This window comes from Cherax quadricarinatus, chromosome 19 (assembly GCF_038502225.1).
Source record: "Cherax quadricarinatus isolate ZL_2023a chromosome 19, ASM3850222v1, whole genome shotgun sequence".
In the NCBI taxonomy this organism is placed as follows: Eukaryota; Metazoa; Arthropoda; class Malacostraca; order Decapoda; family Parastacidae; genus Cherax; species Cherax quadricarinatus.
In genome coordinates, this window is record NC_091310.1 from 29,254,868 (window position 1) to 29,276,038 (window position 21,171).

The 21,171-nt window shown below is 41.0% G+C and overlaps 1 protein-coding gene across 5 annotated transcripts in view; it reads right to left on the reverse strand.

Annotated features, from left to right (window-relative positions):
* The window catches only part of LOC138852929 (sorbitol dehydrogenase-like), a 614,649-nt gene that overhangs the window by 21,658 nt on the left and 571,820 nt on the right, over positions 1–21,171 (reverse strand). For 4 of the 5 annotated variants that reach the window (XM_070086609.1, XM_070086607.1, XM_070086610.1 and 1 more), the window contains exons 2-5: positions 13,326–13,359; positions 12,871–13,035; positions 12,583–12,742; positions 922–1,106 (exon numbers count right to left, since the gene is read on the reverse strand). In XM_070086609.1, coding sequence (XP_069942710.1) covers positions 922–1,106; positions 12,583–12,742; positions 12,871–12,982 — 457 coding nt within the window. In that variant the 5' untranslated portion in view covers positions 12,983–13,035; positions 13,326–13,359. The remainder of the gene's footprint in view (positions 1–921; positions 1,107–12,582; positions 12,743–12,870; positions 13,036–13,325; positions 13,360–21,171) is intronic. The other variant, XM_070086611.1, reaches the window with a different exon arrangement.

Here is a 21,171-nt window from a genome sequence, read left to right on the forward strand (position 1 = left end):
CTAATTAACAAATAAAGTCTGCTGGTGCAGAACTGTGTCCATCTATGCTACTTTCTAGAAAAATTAATTTCAGAATTCGGAATCTACAGACACGCAGCAATAATATACACCTTCTTTCCCCTATTAGTCCAATAAATAGAGGGTGCCCTGTATACCGATAATCTCTCATGCCCTATATAGCCTCTCCTCACTTAATGACGAAGTTCCGTTCCTAATACTGCGTTGATAAACGAATTCGGCGCTAAACGAGGAGCATACTATGATGGTAGTAGGTTAATGTCACCCATCTTTGGTATTGCTTTAATGCCACCCATGCACCATTTATAATATTTTTAGTATATTTTTAAATGTTTATAGTGTACAGTATATTGTAATAAACAGAATAGAAGAAATCAGCTCTAATATACATTATTTAGGTATGCATACTGGTCAGAGAGCCCTTCGTAAGTCCGAGTCATCAGTAAATGAGTACGCCACTAAGTGAGGAGAGGCTGTATTGGATTAACAAAGCTCCCAGGATCAAAACATTTCCTAATAAAGTGATCTATTATTGTACAGGTGTCTTTTCTACATTCATACTAACTTGTACAGAAGGGTCCTGCATTACAGCACTTTGCTTTATGGCATTTCACTAATTATACCCACTCTTCATTTATTCAGACTTCCTTCAATAAATACATTTACCACTCACTGTGGTAAATAATGTGTATACTGTAAGCAATGTGTATACTGTATGTGCATTTTTAAGGTGTACCTCTATTGCTCAGTTAATATATAATAATGTAAACATGTTATCAGGTTTTTATATGCATTTGAAATCGAAAGAAGGCTTTACAGTGATTTATGCTCTACAGCAGAAGCCTGGAACCTAACCTGCTATATAAGCAGGGCCCACCTGTATAATTGTAAAATATTTCTCACCTATAACACACACTTTGGATGCCCCCATTGCTTTAGCTGTGAGCAAATTGACGAGGCCAATTGGTCCGGCACCACAAATTAGAACATCAGAGCCAAGTGTGACTCCTGCTCGTTGACAAGCATGAACAGCAACACTAAGAGGCTCTACGAGAGCTCCCTCCTCAAGACTTACATGATCAGGCAGTCTGTAGAGGAACATTATGTATAAATACAAAGATTCACCATGAACAGAATAAGTCACCTTACCATGGCTGGAACAACTAACAAACTGGGGATAAATCTTTATAGAATATTTCAGTTTATTGAAAAGCATTACAAAGTGTATCATACATGTACTTACTCTTTAGTGTCTGAAGGTTAATTTTAGTTTTTAATTATTAATTTTTACTCTTAGTATCCCCTGCTACAATAAGAACCCTGTTAGATGAGATAATGTTCAGACCCCTCTGCTATAATCCATATTTTCAGGAAAATGGGAACTAATCAGGTTTGATCCAAGAAGGGGAAGAGTAGCTCCCATTTCTTGGCTTATGAGCCTTTTGTTAGCAGCAAGGCGCCCACTTGAAAGGGAATCCTCCACCGGATAAGGGTTTCTTGTTTCTAACAGGGTATACCAATAGCAATTGTACGTATACAAAAACTTTGTGGATTTCATTAATATACATACTATCCACCTTGGTAGTAGGTTGGTAGACAGCAACTGCCTAGGGAGATACTACCATCTTGCCAAAGGAGCGTAAAACGGAAGCCTTTAATTATTTTATTCAAACAAAAAATATTAGATTTACTGTTATACAAACTACTGCAATATTGTAATAATTGTATAAATAATGTCAACCCATTCATGACTGCATATTAGAGTGGCTACTTGGACATATTGGAAAATGACATCATTTGCTCACTTTTGAACATCAGGAAAAATAAAATATTTCCCCTACTTTGAGCTCCATTTCAAGGTTCTTTTCATAGAAAAACCAATCAAAATCACCTATATTTCTATAACATGTTTTCCATACTATTAAATGAGACCAAGAAAACGAGAATACAACCATAAATACTATACGAAAGCAGACCATTTCAATTAAAAAAAAAAAACAGTCGGAGTTTTTTTTCTCGTTGTGCATTGCGTGGTGCAGGATTTTTTATATGGTGCACACTGATCACGCAGACCCATTCTCTCACATGTGGGCCTACCAGCTTTCACCTGCTTGATTTGATGCCGCTAGAATTTATGAGTATATATATGTCAAAACTGGTGGCTCGTAAGACGTATATACAGTGGACCCTCGACATTCGATGCTAATCTGTTCCTGAGAGCTATTGAATATCAAAAATATCGAAAGTCGAATTAATTTTCCCCATAAGAAATAATGGAAATCAAATTAATCCGTGCAAGACACCCAAAAGTATGAAAAAAAAAATTTTACCACATGAAATATTAAGTTTAATGCAATAGAATAATTACAATAACAACAATAACAATAGATTAATAACAATAGAATAATTGACACTTACCTTTAATGAAGATCTGGTGATGATTGATGGTATGAGAGGAGGGAAGAGTGTGGTTGGTGTTAGTGTTTAGAAGGGGAATCCCCTTACATTAGGACTTGAACTGGCAGCCTCACCATGCCTTACCACACTGTGTATGCCACTACGATTCTTAAATCTTTCAAACCAGCCTTTGCTGGCCTTAACTTCACTCACATCACCACTAGTTGCAGGCAATTTCTTTACCAAATCATCATGCACTCCGAAACGCACACTCCACTTTCGTACTTTGCAATTATCTCTTTCTTCATTTCAATAGTCATTAGCACCTTTTTTCTCGAAGAGTTGGGGCCCATGGTGACTTATTTTGCAGAAACAAGCACCAAAAACAGTGATAATATGGATAATATGGAATGTACCGAATGTATCCTTAGATGCGCGCACACTGGCTGGCTTGTAAACACTGGCACACACGGGGCAGTTCAGGCCACACATGGACACGTCTCGTACGAATAGTATCGAATGTCGGGTTTTTCATCGAATGTCGAGGCGAAGTTTTTGCGTTAAAATGCATCAAACGTCAGATTTATTGAATGTCGATGCCTTCTAATGTCAGGGGTCCACTGTATACGACCGAAACAGTCAAAGGGTTAAGGACCCCAATGGAAATAAGTTAGACAGTCCTCGATGACACACTGACTTTCTTGGGTTATCCTGGGTGGATAACCCTCTGGGGTTAATTGTTTCTCAGTATTCTCCATAAGTCACACCAACAACAGTCTCTACACATCTTCAAGTAGTACAGCTGACCGTGGTACAGCAGCAGCTGATGGTGGTACAGCAGCAGCTGACCATGGTGCAGCAGCAGCAGCAGCTGACCATGGTGCAGCAGCAGCAGCAGCTGACCATGGTGCAGCAACAACTGATGGTGGTACAGCAGCAGCAGCTGATGGTGCTACAGCAGCAGCAGCAGCTGACCGAGGTACGATAGTATTTCTCACCCTTTTTACCACAGGGTTGGCACTAGAAGCTTTCTTTGGGCCCATGGTGGCTTATTTAGCAGTTACAAGCACTAAAAACACTGGAATAATATGAAATTTATTGAATGTATGTGTGCAACCATCCACCCTGGCTTGTAAAACATATCACACTAGCTCAGCTGAGATGCTCAGGCCAGATGGACCAGACGGCTGTGTTCGGGACGAATGATGTAAGTCGAGTTTTTCAACGTAGGTCGGGGTCCAATTTTTACACTGACAAGCATCATAAGTCGGTTTTATTGTAGGTTGAGGCCATCATAAGTCGGGGGTCTACTGTATAAGGTGTCCTCTTGGCCTTTGCCTGGTAGGCAAAGCTCTTGCTTCACACTCTGAGGGTCCGGGTTTGATTTCCGGCATGGGTGGAAATATTGGGCATATTTCCTTCCTTGCAAGGAGGGAAGAGTATATGGAGAAAAAGAGAGAGGTTAAGAGAGTGGTGAAGCAATGTAAAAAGAGAGCAAATGAGAGAGTGGGTGAGCTGTTATCAACAAATTTTGTTGAAAATAAGAAAAAGTTTTGGAGTGAGATTAACAAGTTAAGGAAGCCTAGAGAACAAATGGATTTGTCAGTTAAAAATAGGAGAGGAGAGTTATTAAATGGAGAGTTAGAGGTATTGGGAAGATGGAGGGAATATTTTGAGGAATTGTTAAATGTTGATGAAGATAGGGAAGCTGTGATTTCGTGTATAGGGCAAGGAGGAATAACATCTTGTAGGAGTGAGGAAGAGCCAGTTGTGAGTGTGGGGGAAGTTCGTGAGGCAGTAGGTAAAATGAAAGGGGGTAAGGCAGCCGGGATTGATGGGATAAAGATAGAAATGTTAAAAGCAGGTGGGGATATAGTTTTGGAGTGGTTGGTGCAATTATTTAATAAATGTATGGAAGAGGGTAAGGTACCTAGGGATTGGCAGAGAGCATGCATAGTTCCTTTGTATAAAGGCAAAGGGGATAAAAGAGAGTGCAAAAATTATAGGGGGATAAGTCTGTTGAGTGTACCTGGTAAAGTGTATGGTAGAGTTATAATTGAAAGAATTAAGAGTAAGACCGAGAATAGGATAGCAGATGAACAAGGAGGCTTTAGGAAAGGTAGGGGGTGTGTGGACCAGGTGTTTACAGTGAAACATATAAGTGAACAGTATTTAGATAAGGCTAAAGAGGTCTTTGTGGCATTTATGGATTTGGAAAAGGCGTATGACAGGGTGGATAGGGGGGCAATGTGGCAGATGTTGCAAGTGTATGGTGTAGGAGGTAGGTTACTGAAAGCAGTGAAGAGTTTTTACGAGGATAGTGAGGCTCAAGTTAGAGTATGTAGAAAAGAGGGAAATTTTTTCCCAGTAAAAGTAGGCCTTAGACAAGGATGTGTGATGTCACCGTGGTTGCTTAATATATTTATAGATGGGGTTGTAAGAGAAGTAAATGCGAGGGTCTTGGCAAGAGGCGTGGAGTTAAAAGATAAAGAATCACACACAGGGTGGGAGTTGTCACAGCTGCTCTTTGCTGATGACACTGTGCTCTTGGGAGATTCTGAAGAGAAGCTGCAGAGATTGGTGGATGAATTTGGTAGGGTGTGCAAAAGAAGAAAATTAAAGGTGAATACAGGAAAGAGTAAGGTTATGAGGATAACAAAAAGATTAGGTGATGAAAGACTGAATATCAGATTGGAGGGAGAGAGTATGGAGGAGGTGAACGTATTCAGATACAGTGGACCCCCGGTTAACGATTTTAATCCGTGCAAGAGGGCTCATCGTTATGCGAAATAATCGTTATGCGAATGAATTTTCCCCATAAGAAATAATGGAAATAAAATTAATCCGTGCAAGACGCCCAAAAGTATGAAAAAAAATTTTTTTTACCACATGAAATGTTAATTTTAATACACACAAACTGAAAAAGGCATGCACAATTAAATGACACTTACTTTTATTGAAGATCTGGTGATGATTGATGGGATGGGAGGAGGGGAGAGAGTGTGTTAGTGTTTAGAAGGGGAATCCCCTTCCATTAGGACTTGAGGTAGTAAGTCCTTTTCTGGGGTTACTTCCCTTCTTCTTTTAATGCCACTAGGGCCAGCTTCAGAGTCACTGGACTTCTTTCGCACAAGATATCTGTCCATAGTGGCCTGTACCTCTCGTTCCTTTATGACTTGCCTAAAGTGTTTCACAACATTGTCAGTGTAATAATCACCAGCACGGCTTGCAATAGCTGTGTGAGGGTGATTTTCATCCATGAAGGTTTGCACTTCAAGCCACTTTGCACAGATTTCCTTAATCTTTGAAGTAGGCAACTTCTTCAATTTCTCTCTCCCCTCCTCCGAAGCAATTTCCTCAGGTGTGGCCTCTTGCTGTTGAAGTTGATCTAGCAGCTCATCAGTGGTTAGTTCTTCATTGTCCTCCTCCACCAACTCTTCCACATCCTCCCCACTAACCTCCAACCCCAAGGACTTTCCCAATGCCACAATGGATTCCTCAACTGGCACAGGATTCTCAGGGTTAGCCTCAAACCCTTCAAAATCCCTTTTGTCTACACATTCTGGCCACAGTTTCTTCCAAGCAGAGTTCAAGGTCCTCTTTGTCACTTCCTCCCAAGCCTTACCTATAAGGTTTACACAATTGAGGATATTAAAGTGATCTCTCCAAAACTCTCTTAGAGTCAGTTGAGTTTCTGAGGTCATTACAAAGCACCTTTCAAACAGAGCTTTTGTGTACAGTTTCTTGAAGTTGGAAATAACCTGCTGGTCCATGGGCTGCAGGAGAGGAGTGGTATTAGGAGGCAAAAACTTCACCTTAATGAAGCTCATGTCCCCATAAAGTCGCTCTGCCACGTCTGTAGGATGACCAGGGGCATTGTCTAACACCAGGAGGCACTTAAGTTCTAATTTCTTTTCAGTTAGGTAATTTTTCACATTGGGGGCAAATGCATGGTGTAACCAGTTATAGAAAAATTCCCTAGTGACCCATGCCTTACTGTTTGCCCTCCACAGCACACACAAATTATCCTTGAGGACATTCTTTTGCCTGAACGCTCTGGGAGTTTCAGAGTGATACACTAATAAAGGCTTCACTTTGCAATCACCAGTAGCATTGGCACACATCAACAAAGTAAGCCTGTCTTTCATAGGCTTATGTCCTGGGAGTGCCTTTTCCTCCTGAGTAATGTAGGTCCTGCTTGGCATTTTCTTCCAGAACAGGCCTGTTTCATCACAATTAAACACTTGTTCAGGTTTCAGTCCTTCAGTTTCTATGTACTCCTTGAATTCCTGCACATATTTTTCAGCCGCTTTGTGGTCCGAACTGGCAGCCTCACCATGCCTTATCACACTATGGATGCCACTACGCTTCTTAAATCTCTCAAACCAACCTTTGCTGGCCTTAAATTCACTCACATCATCACTAGTTGCAGGCATTTTTTTAATTAAATCGTCATGCAACTTCCTAGCCTTTTCACATATGATCGCTTGAGAGACGCTATCTCCTGCTATCTGTTTTTCATTTATCCACACCAATAAGAGTCTCTCAACATCTTCCATCAATTGCGATCTTTGTTTCGAAAACACAGTTGAACCTTTGGCAAGAACAGCTTCCTTGATTGTCTTTCTGGTGCCCACAATAGTAGCGATGGTTGATTGGGGTTTCTTGTACAGCTTGACTAGGTCGGCTATACGCACTCCACTTTCATACTTATCAATTATCTCTTTCTTCATCTCTATAGTAATTCTTACCCTTTGAGGTGTAGGGTTGGCACTAGAAGCTTTCTTGGGGCCCATGGTCACTTATTTTCCAGAAACAGCACCGAAAATACTGTAATAATACGAAATATTCCGAGTGTATGCTTGGATGTTACCGCGGAGGCTGGCTGGTAAACAATGGGACGGAGCGGCACATGTGAGGCTGGCTGAGGGCACATTGGACGCGTCTCGGACGAAAATCGGTATGCGGGTTTTTAATCGGTATGCGGGGCAAAAATTTTGCGATAAAAGTAATCGTTATGCGGAAAAATCGCTATGCGATGCCATCGTTATGCGGGGGTCCACTGTATTTGGGAGTGGACGTGTCAGCGGATGGGTCTATGAAAGATGAGGTGAATCATAGAATTGATGAGGGAAAAAGAGTGAGTGGTGCACTTAGGAGTCTGTGGAGACAGAGAACTTTGTCCTTGGAGGCAAAGAGGGGAATGTATGAGAGTATAGTTTTACCAACGCTCTTATATGGGTGTGAAGCATGGGTGATGAATGTTGCAGCGAGGAGAAGGCTGGAGGCAGTGGAGATGTCATGTCTGAGGGCAATGTGTGGTGTGAATATAATGCAGAGAATTCGTAGTTTGGAAGTTAGGAGGAGGTGCGGGATTACCAAAACTGTTGTCCAGAGGGCTGAGGAAGGGTTGTTGAGGTGGTTCGGACATGTAGAGAGAATGGAGCGAAACAGAATAACTTCAAGAGTGTATCAGTCTGTAGTGGAAGGAAGGCGGGGTAGGGGTCGGCCTAGGAAGGGTTGGAGGGAGGGGGTAAAGGAGGTTTTGTGTGCGAGGGGCTTGGACTTCCAGCAGGCATGCGTGAGCGTGTTTGATAGGAGTGAATGGAGACAAATGGTTTTTAATACTTGACGTGCTGTTGGAGTGTGAGCAAAGTAACATTTATGAAGGGATTCAGGGAAACCGGCAGGCCGGACTTGAGTCCTGGAGATGGGAAGTACAGTGCCTGCACTCTGAAGGAGGGGTGTTAATGTTGCAGTTTAAAAACTGTAGTGTAAAGCACCCTTCTGGCAAGACAGTGATGGAGTGAATGATGGTGAAAGTTTTTCTTTTTCGGGCCACCCTGCCTTGGTGGGAATCGGCCAGTGTGATAATAATAATAATAATTTCCTTGCACCTGTTGTCAATGTTCACCCATCAGTAAAATGGGTACCTGGGTGTTAGTTGACTGGTGTGGATCGCATCCTGGGACAAGAATTGCCCTAATCTGCCTGAAATCCTCTGCATAACAAGGGGCTTTATATATATATATACGTACGTACATGTATAGTAATATGTCATTGATGTCAACTAGGCCTGTATACCTTGTACATGTACTTGTAGAAAATAGATATTTTTATTAATATAATTCCTAGAGTGTACATATTGCTGATGAGGACTTCAGTTGGGATTCAAAATATAATTTCTTTTCCATTGCTGCTTTCCTGTCTACGTGTGGGATACCTTTCAGCATCAAGTATTCATTACATCCTTATCATTAGAGGATAATATTTTTTTTTTTTTATCAAACTGGCCATATCCCACCAAGGTAGGGTGACCTAAAAAGAAAAACTTAAGTTTCTCTTTTTAACTTTAGTAATGTATACAGGAAAAGGGGTTACTAGCCCCTTGCTCCTGGCATTTTAGTAGCCTCTTACAACACACATGAATTCTGTTCCACTTTCCCTTGGAGAAAAGAGGAAATAAACCAGAACAAGAACTGCATGTAGTAAGAAAATAGAAAAAAACCCAGAGGGGCGTGTATATATCTGCTTGTACATGTAAGTGTAGTGTGACTTAACTGTAAGTTGAAGTAGCAAGACTTACCTGAAATCTTTTTTTTTTTTTTTTAAACAAACCGGCCGTATCCCACCAAGGCAGGGTGGCCCAAAAAGAAAAACGAAAGTTTCTTTTTTTAAATTTAGTAATTTATACAGGAGAAGGGGTTACTAGCCCCTTGCTCCTGGCATTTTAGTTGCCTCTTACAACACACATGGCTTACGGAGGAAGAATTCTGTTCCACTTCTCCATGGAGATAAGAGGAAATAAACAAAAACAAGAACTAGGAAGAAAATAGAAGAAAACCCAGAGGGGTGTGTATATATATATGCTTGTACATGTATGTGTAGTGTGACCTAAGTGTAAGTAGAAGTAGCAAGACATACCTGAAATCTTGCATGTTTATGAGACAGAAAAAAGACACCTATCATATGCCTTTTCTAAATGCATTATTGCAATGAAAACTTCCCTACCTTCATCTAAATACTGTTCACATACAGTATATGCTTCAATGTAAACACTTGATCTACACATCACCTACCCACTCTAATGCCTCCTTGCTCATCCGAAATCCTACTCTCTGTCTAACCTCTAATTCTTTCAATAATAACCCTACCGTACACTTTTCCTGGTATACTCGGTAAACTTCTTCTTTCTTTCAACACACCGGCTGTATCCCACCAAGGCGGGGTGGCCCAAAAGGAAAAACGAAAGTTTCTCCTTTTACATTTAGTAATATATACAGGAGAAGGGGTTACTAGCCCCGTGCTCCCGGCATTTTAGTTGCCTCTTACAACACGCATGGCTTACGGAGGAAGAATTCTGTTCCACTTCCCCATGGAGATAAGAGGAAATAAACAAGAACTAGAAAGAAAATAGAAGAAAACCCAGAGGGGTGTGTATATATATGCTTGTACATGTATGTGTAGTGTGACCTAAGTGTAAGTAGAAGTAGCAAGACATACCTGAAATCTTGCATGTTTATGAGACAGACAAAAGACACCAGCAATCCTACCATCATGTAAAACAATTACAGGCTTTCATTTCACTCTCACTTGGCAGGACGGTAGTACCTCCCTGGGCAGTTGCTGTCTACCAACCTACTAGCTAGGATTCAATAAACTTATTCCCCTATAATTTTTACAATCTCTTTTGTCCCCCTTCCCTTTATATAAAGGTACTATACATGCTCTCTGCCAATCCCTAAGTACCTTCCTCTCTTTCATACATTTCTTCTTCTCTCTTTCAACACACTGGCCGTATCCCACCGAGGCGGGGTGGCCTTGCTCCCGGCATTTTAGTCGCCTCTTACAACACGCATGGCTTATGGAGGAAGAATTCTGTTCCACTTCCCCATGGAGAGAACAGGAAATAAACAAGAACAAGAACTAGAAAGAAAATAGAAGAAAACCCAGATGGGTGTGTATATATATGTTTGTACATGTATGTGTAGTGTGACCTAAGTGTAAGTAGAAGTAGCAAGACATAAACATGCAAAATTTCAGGTGTGAGACAGAAAAAAGGACACCAGCAATTTTACCATCATGTAAAACAATTACAGGCTTCCGTTTTACACTTACTTGGCAGGACAGTAGTACCTCCCTGGGTGGTTGCTGTCTACCAACCTACTACCTAGGATTCAATAAACTTATTCCCCTATAATTTTTACAATCTCTTTTATCCCCCTTCCCTTTATATAAAGGAATTATACATGCTATACTATACATGCTCTCTGCCAATCCCTAGGTACCTTCCTCTCTTTCATACATTTATCAAACAAAAATACCAACCACTCCAATACTATATCCCCCCCCCCCTGCTTTTAACATTTCTGTCATGAACCCGTCAGTTCTAGCTGCTTTACGCCCTTTCATTCTACGTAATGCCTCATGCACCTCCCCCATACACATTCTGCTCTTCTTCACTCCTAAAAGATGTTATACCTCCCTGGCCAGTGCATGAAATTACTGCCTCCCTTTCTTCATCAACATTTAAAAGTTCCTCAAAATATTCCCGCCATTTACCCAATACCTCCAGCTCCCCATCTACTAACTCCCCTATTCTGTTTTTAACTGACAAATCCATTCGTTCCCTAGGCTTTCTTAACTTATTTATCTCACATAAAAAAAAATTTTTTCATCAAAATTTCTTGACAGTGTCTCTCCTACTCTATCATCTGCTCTCCTTTTGCCCTCTCTCACCACTCTCTTCACCTTTCTTTTACACTTCATATACTCTGCTCTTCTTATAACACTTCTGCTTTGTAAAAACCTTTCATAAGCTACCTTTTTCTCTTTTATCACACTCTTTACTTCATCATTCCACCAATCACTCCTCTTTCCTCCTGCATCCACCCTTCTATAGCCACAAACTTCTGCCCCACATTCTAATACTGCATTTTTAAAACTATTCCAACCCTCTTAAGCCCCACTCCCACGTCTCTGCCAATAGTTGCTTATATCTCACCCTAACTTCCTCCTCCCTTAGTTTATACACTTTCACCTCTCTCTTACTTGTTGTTGCCATTTCCCTTTTGTCCCATCTACCTCTTACTCTAACTGTAGCTACACCTAAATAATGATCCGATACATATCAGTTGCCCCTCAATAAAGATGTACACCCTGAAGCCTACCTATCAACCTTTTGTCCACCAATATATAATCTAATAAACTACTTTGATTACGTACTATGTCATACTTTGTATACCTATTTATCCTCTTTTCCATAAAATATGTATTGAAGGTAGTAGGTTGGTAGACAGTAACCACCCAGGGAGGTACTACTGTCCTGCCAGGTGACTATGAAAGAGAAACCTGTAACTTTTACACTCACTTGGCAGGACGGTAGTACCTCTCTGGGTGGTTGCTGTCTACCAACCTACTACTGGTTCTTTCTTTCTTTCTTTCAACACACTGGCCATATCCCACCGAGGCAGGGTGGCCCAAAAGGAAAAACGAAAGTTTCTCCTTTTACATTTAATAATATATACAGGAGAAGGGGTTACTAGCCCCTTGCCCCCGGCATTTTAGTTGCCTCTTACAACACGCATGGCTTATGGAGGAAGAATTCTGTTCCACTTCCCCATGGAGATAAGAGGAAATAAACAAGAACAAGAACTAGAAAGAAAATAACAGAAAACCCAGAGGGGTGTGTATATATATGCTTGTACATGTATGTGTAGTTTGACCTAAGTGTAAGTAGAAGTAGCAAGATGTACCTGAAATCTTGCATGTTTATGGGTGCACAATAAACTAGCCACTTCGGTGGCAAAATCTAATCTTAAGAGACAGAAAAAAGGACACCAGCAATCCTACCATCATGTAAAACAATTACAGGCTTCCATTTTACACTAACTTGGCAGGACAGTAGTACCCCCCTGGGTGGTTGCTGTCTACCAACCTACTACTGGTTATGATTATAATAATAATTATAAAGAACAATAAAATTTCAAGTAGTATTTACTAAATTTTAGAAAAAAAAAATGTGTACTGAAATAGCTTTTCAAAATTATATACAGTACTAAAAGAAGTACAGTATTAATACTGTCCTAGAGATTCTTCATTAAAAGATGTGCTCTGCCAACTATTAATAATGTAAATGTTAAATGTAACACAAAATTAAAATATTACTTGAAACAAAAATCTGCAGCATGCTTGTAATATTGACACAGGTTTCCATGATAAGGTGGAGTAGAACAGAATGCAATATCTGCGCAAAGATTGTATCTGCCCTCTTTGCAGAAGTCACACACACGGCATGGAACTCCAGGTTCAATGGCCACCCGATCACCTAAAGAAATAAATGAAGCTATATTAAGCAAGCTAAATTCATAATAAATATGATATCATCCATTTATACTGAAAATTGTATCAAAGTATTTGAACTGAATTGTATCTACAGCTATTTATAAACCCTACCTGGTTTTAGATTGGTTACATTCTTGCCACACTTGCTAACCACACCAGCAGCCTCATGGCCAAGCACCATTGGTTCCTTCATAATGAAATGACCAATAGCTCCCTTGATCATATAGGATACATCTGAACCACATATTCCAACCTGAGATATTCTTAGGAGTACCTCTGGAAATATAATGTTTAACTTTTTGTATAAAATGCAATCAAAATGGTATAAAATTTTCAACTTAAGTTTTTTTAAACTTGTCAATTTACCAAGTTTATTAAAATTCACTTAAGCATAAATACTCTACTTTTTTGAAGTGTGTTTAGTGCTTAGTTAATAATTATATCCTTTCACTGTGCAACCATGCCAACCTTTACACATATCACTTCACACCACAGACGATGTGAAAATTTGTACTAAAATGTAGCTCTGTACATGTATTTGTTAGTATGTTTCCTAATTATCTTACCATTTGGGCCAGGTTCTGGAACTGGACGGTCTTCCTGAAAGCAAAAAATCCAAGTACTATGTTTTATTACACAAGATATATTAAGCAGTATATATATAAATTATATTATGGCAACAAACCCTCATTTTAACTGGCCTCAATTTAATGGACTCTAGATATACATTATATGACAAAATCTGCTGGATCACAGGCTTCAGGAACAACAGACAATGGTTAGGTAAGACACATATGCAACAGTTAGGTATCTTTATTTCGAAACGTTTCGCCTACACAGTAGGCTTCTTCAGTCGAGTACAGAAAGGTTGATAGAAGCAGAAGATACTTGAAGACGATGTAATCAGTCCATCACCCTTAAAGTTTTGAGGTGGTCAGTCCCTCAGTCTGGAGAAGAGCATTGTTCCGTTGTCTGAAACAATATGAAGTTGAAGTGACAGAATGGGGCCTTTATATAGTGCCAGGAGGTGAGACGTAGGTTGCTTTGGGAGGGCAGGTCCTTCTCAAACCCAGCCGTTCTCACTAGTAGAGGTTGTCGAAGTGGTCTGTACCAAGATACCCTTGTGTTGCAGTGTCTGACAGAATGAACATTAAAATGGTATGAAATACCGACAGATTGTTAGGTAAGACACATATGCAACAGTTAGGTATCTTTATTTCGAAACGTTTCGCCTACACAGTAGGCTTCTTCAGTCGAGTACAGAAAGGTTGATAGAAGCAGAAGATACTTGAAGACGATGTAATCAGTCCATCACCCTTAAAGTTTTGAGGTAGTCAGTCCCTCAGTCTGGAGAAGAGCATTGTTCCGTTGTCTGAAACAATATGAAGTTGAAGTGACAGAATGGGGCCTTTATATAGTGCCAGGAGGTGAGACGTAGGTTGCTTTGGGAGGGCAGGTCCTTCTCAAACCCAGCCGTTCTCACTAGTAGAGGTTGTCGAAGTGGTCTGTACCAAGATACCCTTGGGTATCTTGGTACAGACCACTTCGACAACCTCTACTAGTGAGAACGGCTGGGTTTGAGAAGGACCTGCCCTCCCAAAGCAACCTATGTCTCACCTCCTGGCACTATATAAAGGCCCCATTCTGTCACTTCAACTTCATATTGTTTCAGACAACGGAACAATGCTCTTCTCCAGACTGAGGGACTGACCACCTCAAAACTTTAAGGGTGATGGACTGATTACATCGTCTTCAAGTATCTTCTGCTTCTATCAACCTTTCTGTACTCGACTGAAGAAGCCTACTGTGTAGGCGAAACGTTTCGAAATAAAGATACCTAACTGTTGCATATGTGTCTTACCTAACAATCTGTCGGTATTTCATACCATTTTAATGTTCAACAACAGACAATGTCTGTTGGTTACAGGTAATTACAGGTTTTGGTGGGTCATCCTAGAGTAAATTATTGAAATTTATGACCTGGAGTTTACCTGGAGAGAGTTCTGGAGGTCAACAACCCCCGTGGCCCGGTCTGTGACCAGGCCTCATGGTGGATCAGAGCCTGACCAACCAGGCTGTTACTGCTGGCTGCACGCAATCCAACGTACGAGCCACAGCCCGGCTGGTCAGGTACCGACTTTAGGTGCTTGTCCAGTGCCTGCTTGAAGACAGCCAGGGGTCTATTGGTAATCCCCCTTATGTATGATGTGAGGCAGCTGAACAGTTTCGAGCCCCTGACACTCATTGTATTGTCTCTTAACGTGCTAGTGACACCCCTGCTTTTCATTGGGGGGGATGTTGCATTGTCTGCCGAGCCTTTTGCTTTCATTGTGAGTGATTTTCGTGTGCAAGTTCGGTACTAGTCCCTCTAGGATTTTCCAGGTGTATATAATCATGCATCTCTCCCGCCTGCGTTCCACGGAGTACAGGTTCAGGAACTTCAAGCGCTCTCAGTAATTAAGGTGTTTTATCTCCATTATGCGCACTGTGAAGGTTATCTGTACATTTTCTAGGTCAGAAATTTAACCTGCCTTGAAAGGTGCTGTTAGTGTGCAGCAATATTCCAACCTAGATAGAACAAGTGACCTGAAGAGTGTCATCATGGGCATTCATTGTGGAAATTTACAACAAAAGTTTGTTAAAACACATGCATTTATAATCTAAATAATGCTTATCATATCAGACACCTTATCACTGGTGTTTTTTTTTAATTTAGGTTTTGTATCCATCAGATGTAAGAAAAACATTTTTACAATGGCTTTGAGGGCATACAACTGTTATATGCAAATAAAAAATACTGTACATTATGTAGACTTAACTTTGGAAAACCTAATTGAGGCTCATATTATTGATGATATATAATACCAACAAGTTGAAGAAAGGAATGTGCAACACTTGGGTATCTTAAATGATGAAATGTTTCACCCACACCACAAGCTGTTGCACAGGAGAAATGTGTTACCAATCAATATGCCTTAGTGTTGCAAGTGTCTTTTTTTTTCTAATTGAGATTACTATGACATTCATGGGAGGAGCACTAAACCCATTGGGGTTATGCAGCACCTGGGGGGATAGAGGGTTTGATTCAAGCAAGTGGAGCATTGGGTCTAATTACTTAGATCAAGAGCCCCCCTCACCAACATCAATGCAGGATTCTGGAATCATCACTAATCAGCATATCAAGCAACTTAACCAGAACAATGGCCTCTACAACATAGCTGAGTCTCTTGCCAAGAATCTTCTTCATTGCCATCCCACACAGCAACAGGTCAGAGTACATATATAAAAACACTACAGAAGGCATATTGGCCCAACCTACACAGGTTCTTCTCAAATTCGGCCACTCCTCAGTCATATATTAGAGTCCAACCTGTCATCAGCCTACCCAGTATTATTTTCAACATACCTCACCTGACACTTCAGGTGACTACCCTCATTATATATATGCAAATCCTTTCTTTACTGGTAGATTTGTGACTTGATAAAGTCACGTTCTCAACAAAGGATCACATTATACTGCACCTGTGTCTTTCTCCATCTTGTTGGTACTTTACACCATTTTTCTCCAACCTTCCTTAGGGAAACCCGAGCTTACAAAAAGCCATATACAGTATTGGCAGACATTTTAATAGCATACCAAAATATCATACTACATGGTTTATTTCCTGGGAAAATTACATCTTCCATCCAGTTTCTGGAGCCCAGGACAAAGACCTGGTTAAGATTTGTTCAGCACATTAAAATTAAACTTAAGCTTATTTAGTTACAATGGCACACAAATACAATTACACATTTTAAGTAATTACAATTGTCTTACATAATAATGTATGTGTAAATTACTTGGGATAACCCCAAAAAAAAGTCAGTAATTTATTTCCATTAGGGTTCTTGTAATATATTACTATTAATATCCTAGCTATCAGATACAGTATTATTATTTATTATAATCAAAGTTAAGTGCTAAACCCACCAGGGCCTCCAATCCACAAAGGAGATGACCAAGCTGACTTGAATAATTATAGACCAATATCTAACTTACCACTGCTCTCTAAAATCTTTGAAAAATTAATTCATAGGCTGATCTATTCCTACCTTGTCTCACACAACATATTAAATTCTTGTCAGTTTGGATTCAGGAATAATAAAAGCACAAATGATGCTATCATACAAATGCTAGAACTAATGTATACCGCACTCGAAAAGAAAGAAGTCCCGCTGGGCATTTTCATTGATTTATGTAAAGCTTTCGATACAGTCAACTATGACCACCCTAGAAAATGCCATGCCCATATGACAACAGGAAAACGCAAACTCCCTTCCTGTAAGCTTTTTCACCCTGAAATGTGTACCTCTTCAGTACAGGAAAGACTGTGCTATAACTTAAATTGCCAGGCATACCATCTAAAGGGGACAAAAAGATACAAAACATCCAGGCCATGGGAAAACCTGGGTAGCTACAGCCACTCAAGAGGGAGAGGTTTTTTAGTGCCAGGAAGGAAAAAAAACTGGCAGGAAATGGCAGAAATCGTACACCAAATCCAGTCATTCCTGGAGTGGAACCACAGTCGATGGCCTCCACTCCAAACCAACAGATACAGATACTAATGCCGGAAAAAAAATCCCCTCCCCCTCCAGTACCAACAATACCACCAGTCCATAACATTCTTCTTTGCAAATATACAGGGTCTAAAGCCAGCAACAAACAACAAAATACCTTTCATCCGTGGACTGCTTGCAGAGGCAAAGGCAATGTTCGCGGCTTTCACTGAGACCCACATAAAGGATCACTTGGACAACGAAATATGGATCCCAGGTTACAACCTATACAGATGTGACAGAGTGAACAGGCAAAAGGGGTGGGTTGGCCTGTACATTGCAGAGTCACTTGTTTGCACAGAACTGCTTAATGCCTCAAATGATGTAGTGGAAGTTTTAGCAGTAAAGGTCGAGAACCAAAACCTAGTCATTGTGGTAGTCTACAAGCCTACGGATGCAACATCCCAGCAATTCCAGGAACAGCTGTTAAAAATTGACCACTGTCTGGAAAATTTTCCAGCTCCTGCACCCAACATCTTGCTCCTGGGGGATTTCAACTTAAGGCACCTAAAATGGAGGCATATAGCAAATAATATTGTTGCAGTAATAACCCCAGGAGGCAGCTCTGATGAAAACTCACACTCACACGAGCTTTTAAATCTCTGCACAAAATTCAATTTAAACCAGCAAATAATAGAGCCTACTAGACTGGAGAATACACTAGACCTCATCTTCACTAACAATGATGATCTGATAAGAAATGTCACCATATCAAAAACAATATACTCAGATCACAACATAATTGAGGTTCAGACATGTATGCGTGGAGCCCCAGACCGACAAAATGAGAATAGTCACGAGGGAGCATTCACCAAATTCAACTTCAATAACAAAAACAAAGTGGGACCAAGTAAACCAAGTCCTAACCGATATAAGCTGGGAAGATATACTAAGCAACACAGACCCCAACTTATGCCTAGAACAGATTAACTTGGCACTCGATGTATGCACAAGGCTTATTCCTCTAAGAAAAAGGAGGAGTAGATGTAAAATAGAAAGAGACAGGCGCTCCCTTTACAGGCGACGGAAAAGAATAACAGAGCGGCTAAAAGAGGTCAATATATCTGAAATGCGTAGGGAGACACTGGTCAGAGAAATAGCAAGCATCGAACTTAAGCTAAAAGAATCCTTTAGGAGTCAGGAATCGCGGGAAGAACTAAAAGCCATAAATGAAATCGAAAGAAACCCAAAGTATTTCTTCTCCTATGCCAAATCAAAATCGAGAACAACGTCCAGTATTGGGCCCCTACTTAAACAAGATGGGTCCTACACAGATGACAGCAAGGAAATGAGTGAGCTACTCAAGTCCCAATATGACTCAGTTTTTAGCAAGCCGCTAACCAGACTGAGAGTCGAAGATCAAAATGAATTTTTTATGAGAGAGCCACAAAACTTGATTAACACAAGCCTATCCGATGTTATCCTGACGCCAAATGACTTCGAACAGGCGATAAATGACATGCCCATGCACTCTGCCCCAGGGCCAGACTCATGGAACTCTGTGTTCATCAAGAACTGCAAGAAGCCCCTATCACGAGCCTTTTCCATCCTATGGAGAGGGAGCATGGACACGGGGGTCGTCCCTCAGTTACTAAAAACAACAGATATAGCCCCACTCCACAAAGGGGGCAGTAAAGCAACAGCAAAGAACTACAGACCAATAGCACTAACATCCCATATCATAAAAATCTTTGAAAGGGTCCTAAGAAGCAAGATCACCACCCATCTAGAAACCCATCAGTTACACAACCCAGGGCAACATGGGTTTAGAACAGGTCGCTCCTGTCTGTCTCAACTATTGGATCACTACGACAAGGTCCTAAATGCACTAGAAGACAAAAAGAATGCAGATGTAATATATACCGACTTTGCAAAAGCCTTCAACAAGTGTGACCATGGCGTAATAGCGCACAAAATGCGTGCTAAAGGAATAACAGGAAAAGTCGGTCGATGGATCTATAATTTCCTCACTAACAGAACACAGAGTAGTCGTCAACAGAGTAAAGTCCGAGGCAGCTACGGTGAAAAGCTCTGTTCCACAAGGCACAGTACTAGCTCCCATCTTGTTCCTCATCCTCATATCCGACATAGACAAGGATGTCAGCCACAGCACCGTGTCTTCCTTTGCAGATGACACCCGAATCTGCATGACAGTGTCTTCCATTGCAGACACTGCAAGGCTCCAGGCGGACATCAACCAAATCTTTCAGTGGGCTGCAGAAAACAATATGAAGTTCAACGATGAGAAATTTCAATTACTCAGATATGGTAAACATGAGGAAATTAAATCTTCATCAGAGTACAAAACAAATTCTGGCCACAAAATAGAGCGAAACACCAACGTCAAAGACCTGGGAGTGATTATGTCGGAGGATCTCACCTTCAAGGACCATAACATTGTATCAATCGCATCTGCTAGAAAAATGACAGGATGGATAATGAGAACCTTCAAAACTAGGGAGGCCAAGCCCATGATGACACTCTTCAGGTCACTTGTTCTATCTAGGCTGGAATATTGCTGCACACTAACAGCACCTTTCAAGGCAGGTGAAATTGTCGACCTAGAAAATGTACAGAGAACTTTCACGGCGCGCATAACGGAGATAAAACACCTCAATTACTGGGAGCGCTTGAGGTTCCTGAACCTGTATTCCCTGGAACGCAGGAGGGAGAGATACATGATTATATACACCTGGAAAATCCTAGAGGGACTAGTACCGAACTTGCACACGAAAATCACTCACTACGAAAGCAAAAGACTTGGCAGACGATGCACCATCCCCCCAATGAAAAGCAGGGGTGTCACTAGCACGTTAAGAGACCATACAATAAGTGTCAGGGGCCCGAGACTGTTCAACTGCCTCCCAGCACACATAAGGGGAATTACCAACAGACCCCTGGCAGTCTTCAAGCTGGCACTGGACAAGCACCTAAAGTCAGTTCCTGATCAGCCGGGCTGTGGCTCGTACGTTGGTTTGCGTGCAGCCAGCAGCAACAGCCTGGTTGATCAGGCGCTGATCCACCAGGAGGCCTGGTCACAGACCGGGCCGCGGGGGCGTTGACCCCCGGAACTCTCTCCAGGTAAACTCCAGGTAATGAACTGCTGTACTCCAAACTAACGCACTATGATATCAGAGGCCACTCCCTGAACTACCTAAAATCATACCTTAATAACAAAACTCAATATGTCTATGCAAATGATGCAAACTCTTCCACCCAACCAATCGCAGTAGGAGTCCCACTTCTCTTTCTCATCTACATCAATGATCTAGCAAATGCATCACAGCTACTCAAACCCATATTATTTGCAGATGACACTACATATGTCTTTTCCCACCCAAACACAGTCATACTAGCAAACACAGTCAATGCCGAATTGCAGAAAATATCTGCCTGGATGATGACCAATAAACTTACCCTGAATACTGATAAAACCTATTTCACTCAGTTTGGAAATAAAGCTGCAAATAATTCAATTAACATAATGCTAAATGGATCATCAGTCACAAGACTCACAGAGGGAAAATTCCTAGGTATCCACCTTGACAGTAGCCTTAAGTTCCAGACACATATACAACAAATCATCAAGAAAATCTCCAAGACTGTAGGCATCCTATCAAAGATAAAGTACTACGTTCCACAGTCAGCCCTCCTGGCACTGTATCATTCACTCATATACCCTTATCTTACATATGGAATTTGTGCATGGGGTTCAACAACATCCAATCACCTAAAACCCCTAATAACCCAGCAAAAGGCAGCAGTAAGAATGATAACAAATTCCCACTCCTGCCAGCATACTCCACCAATTTTCAA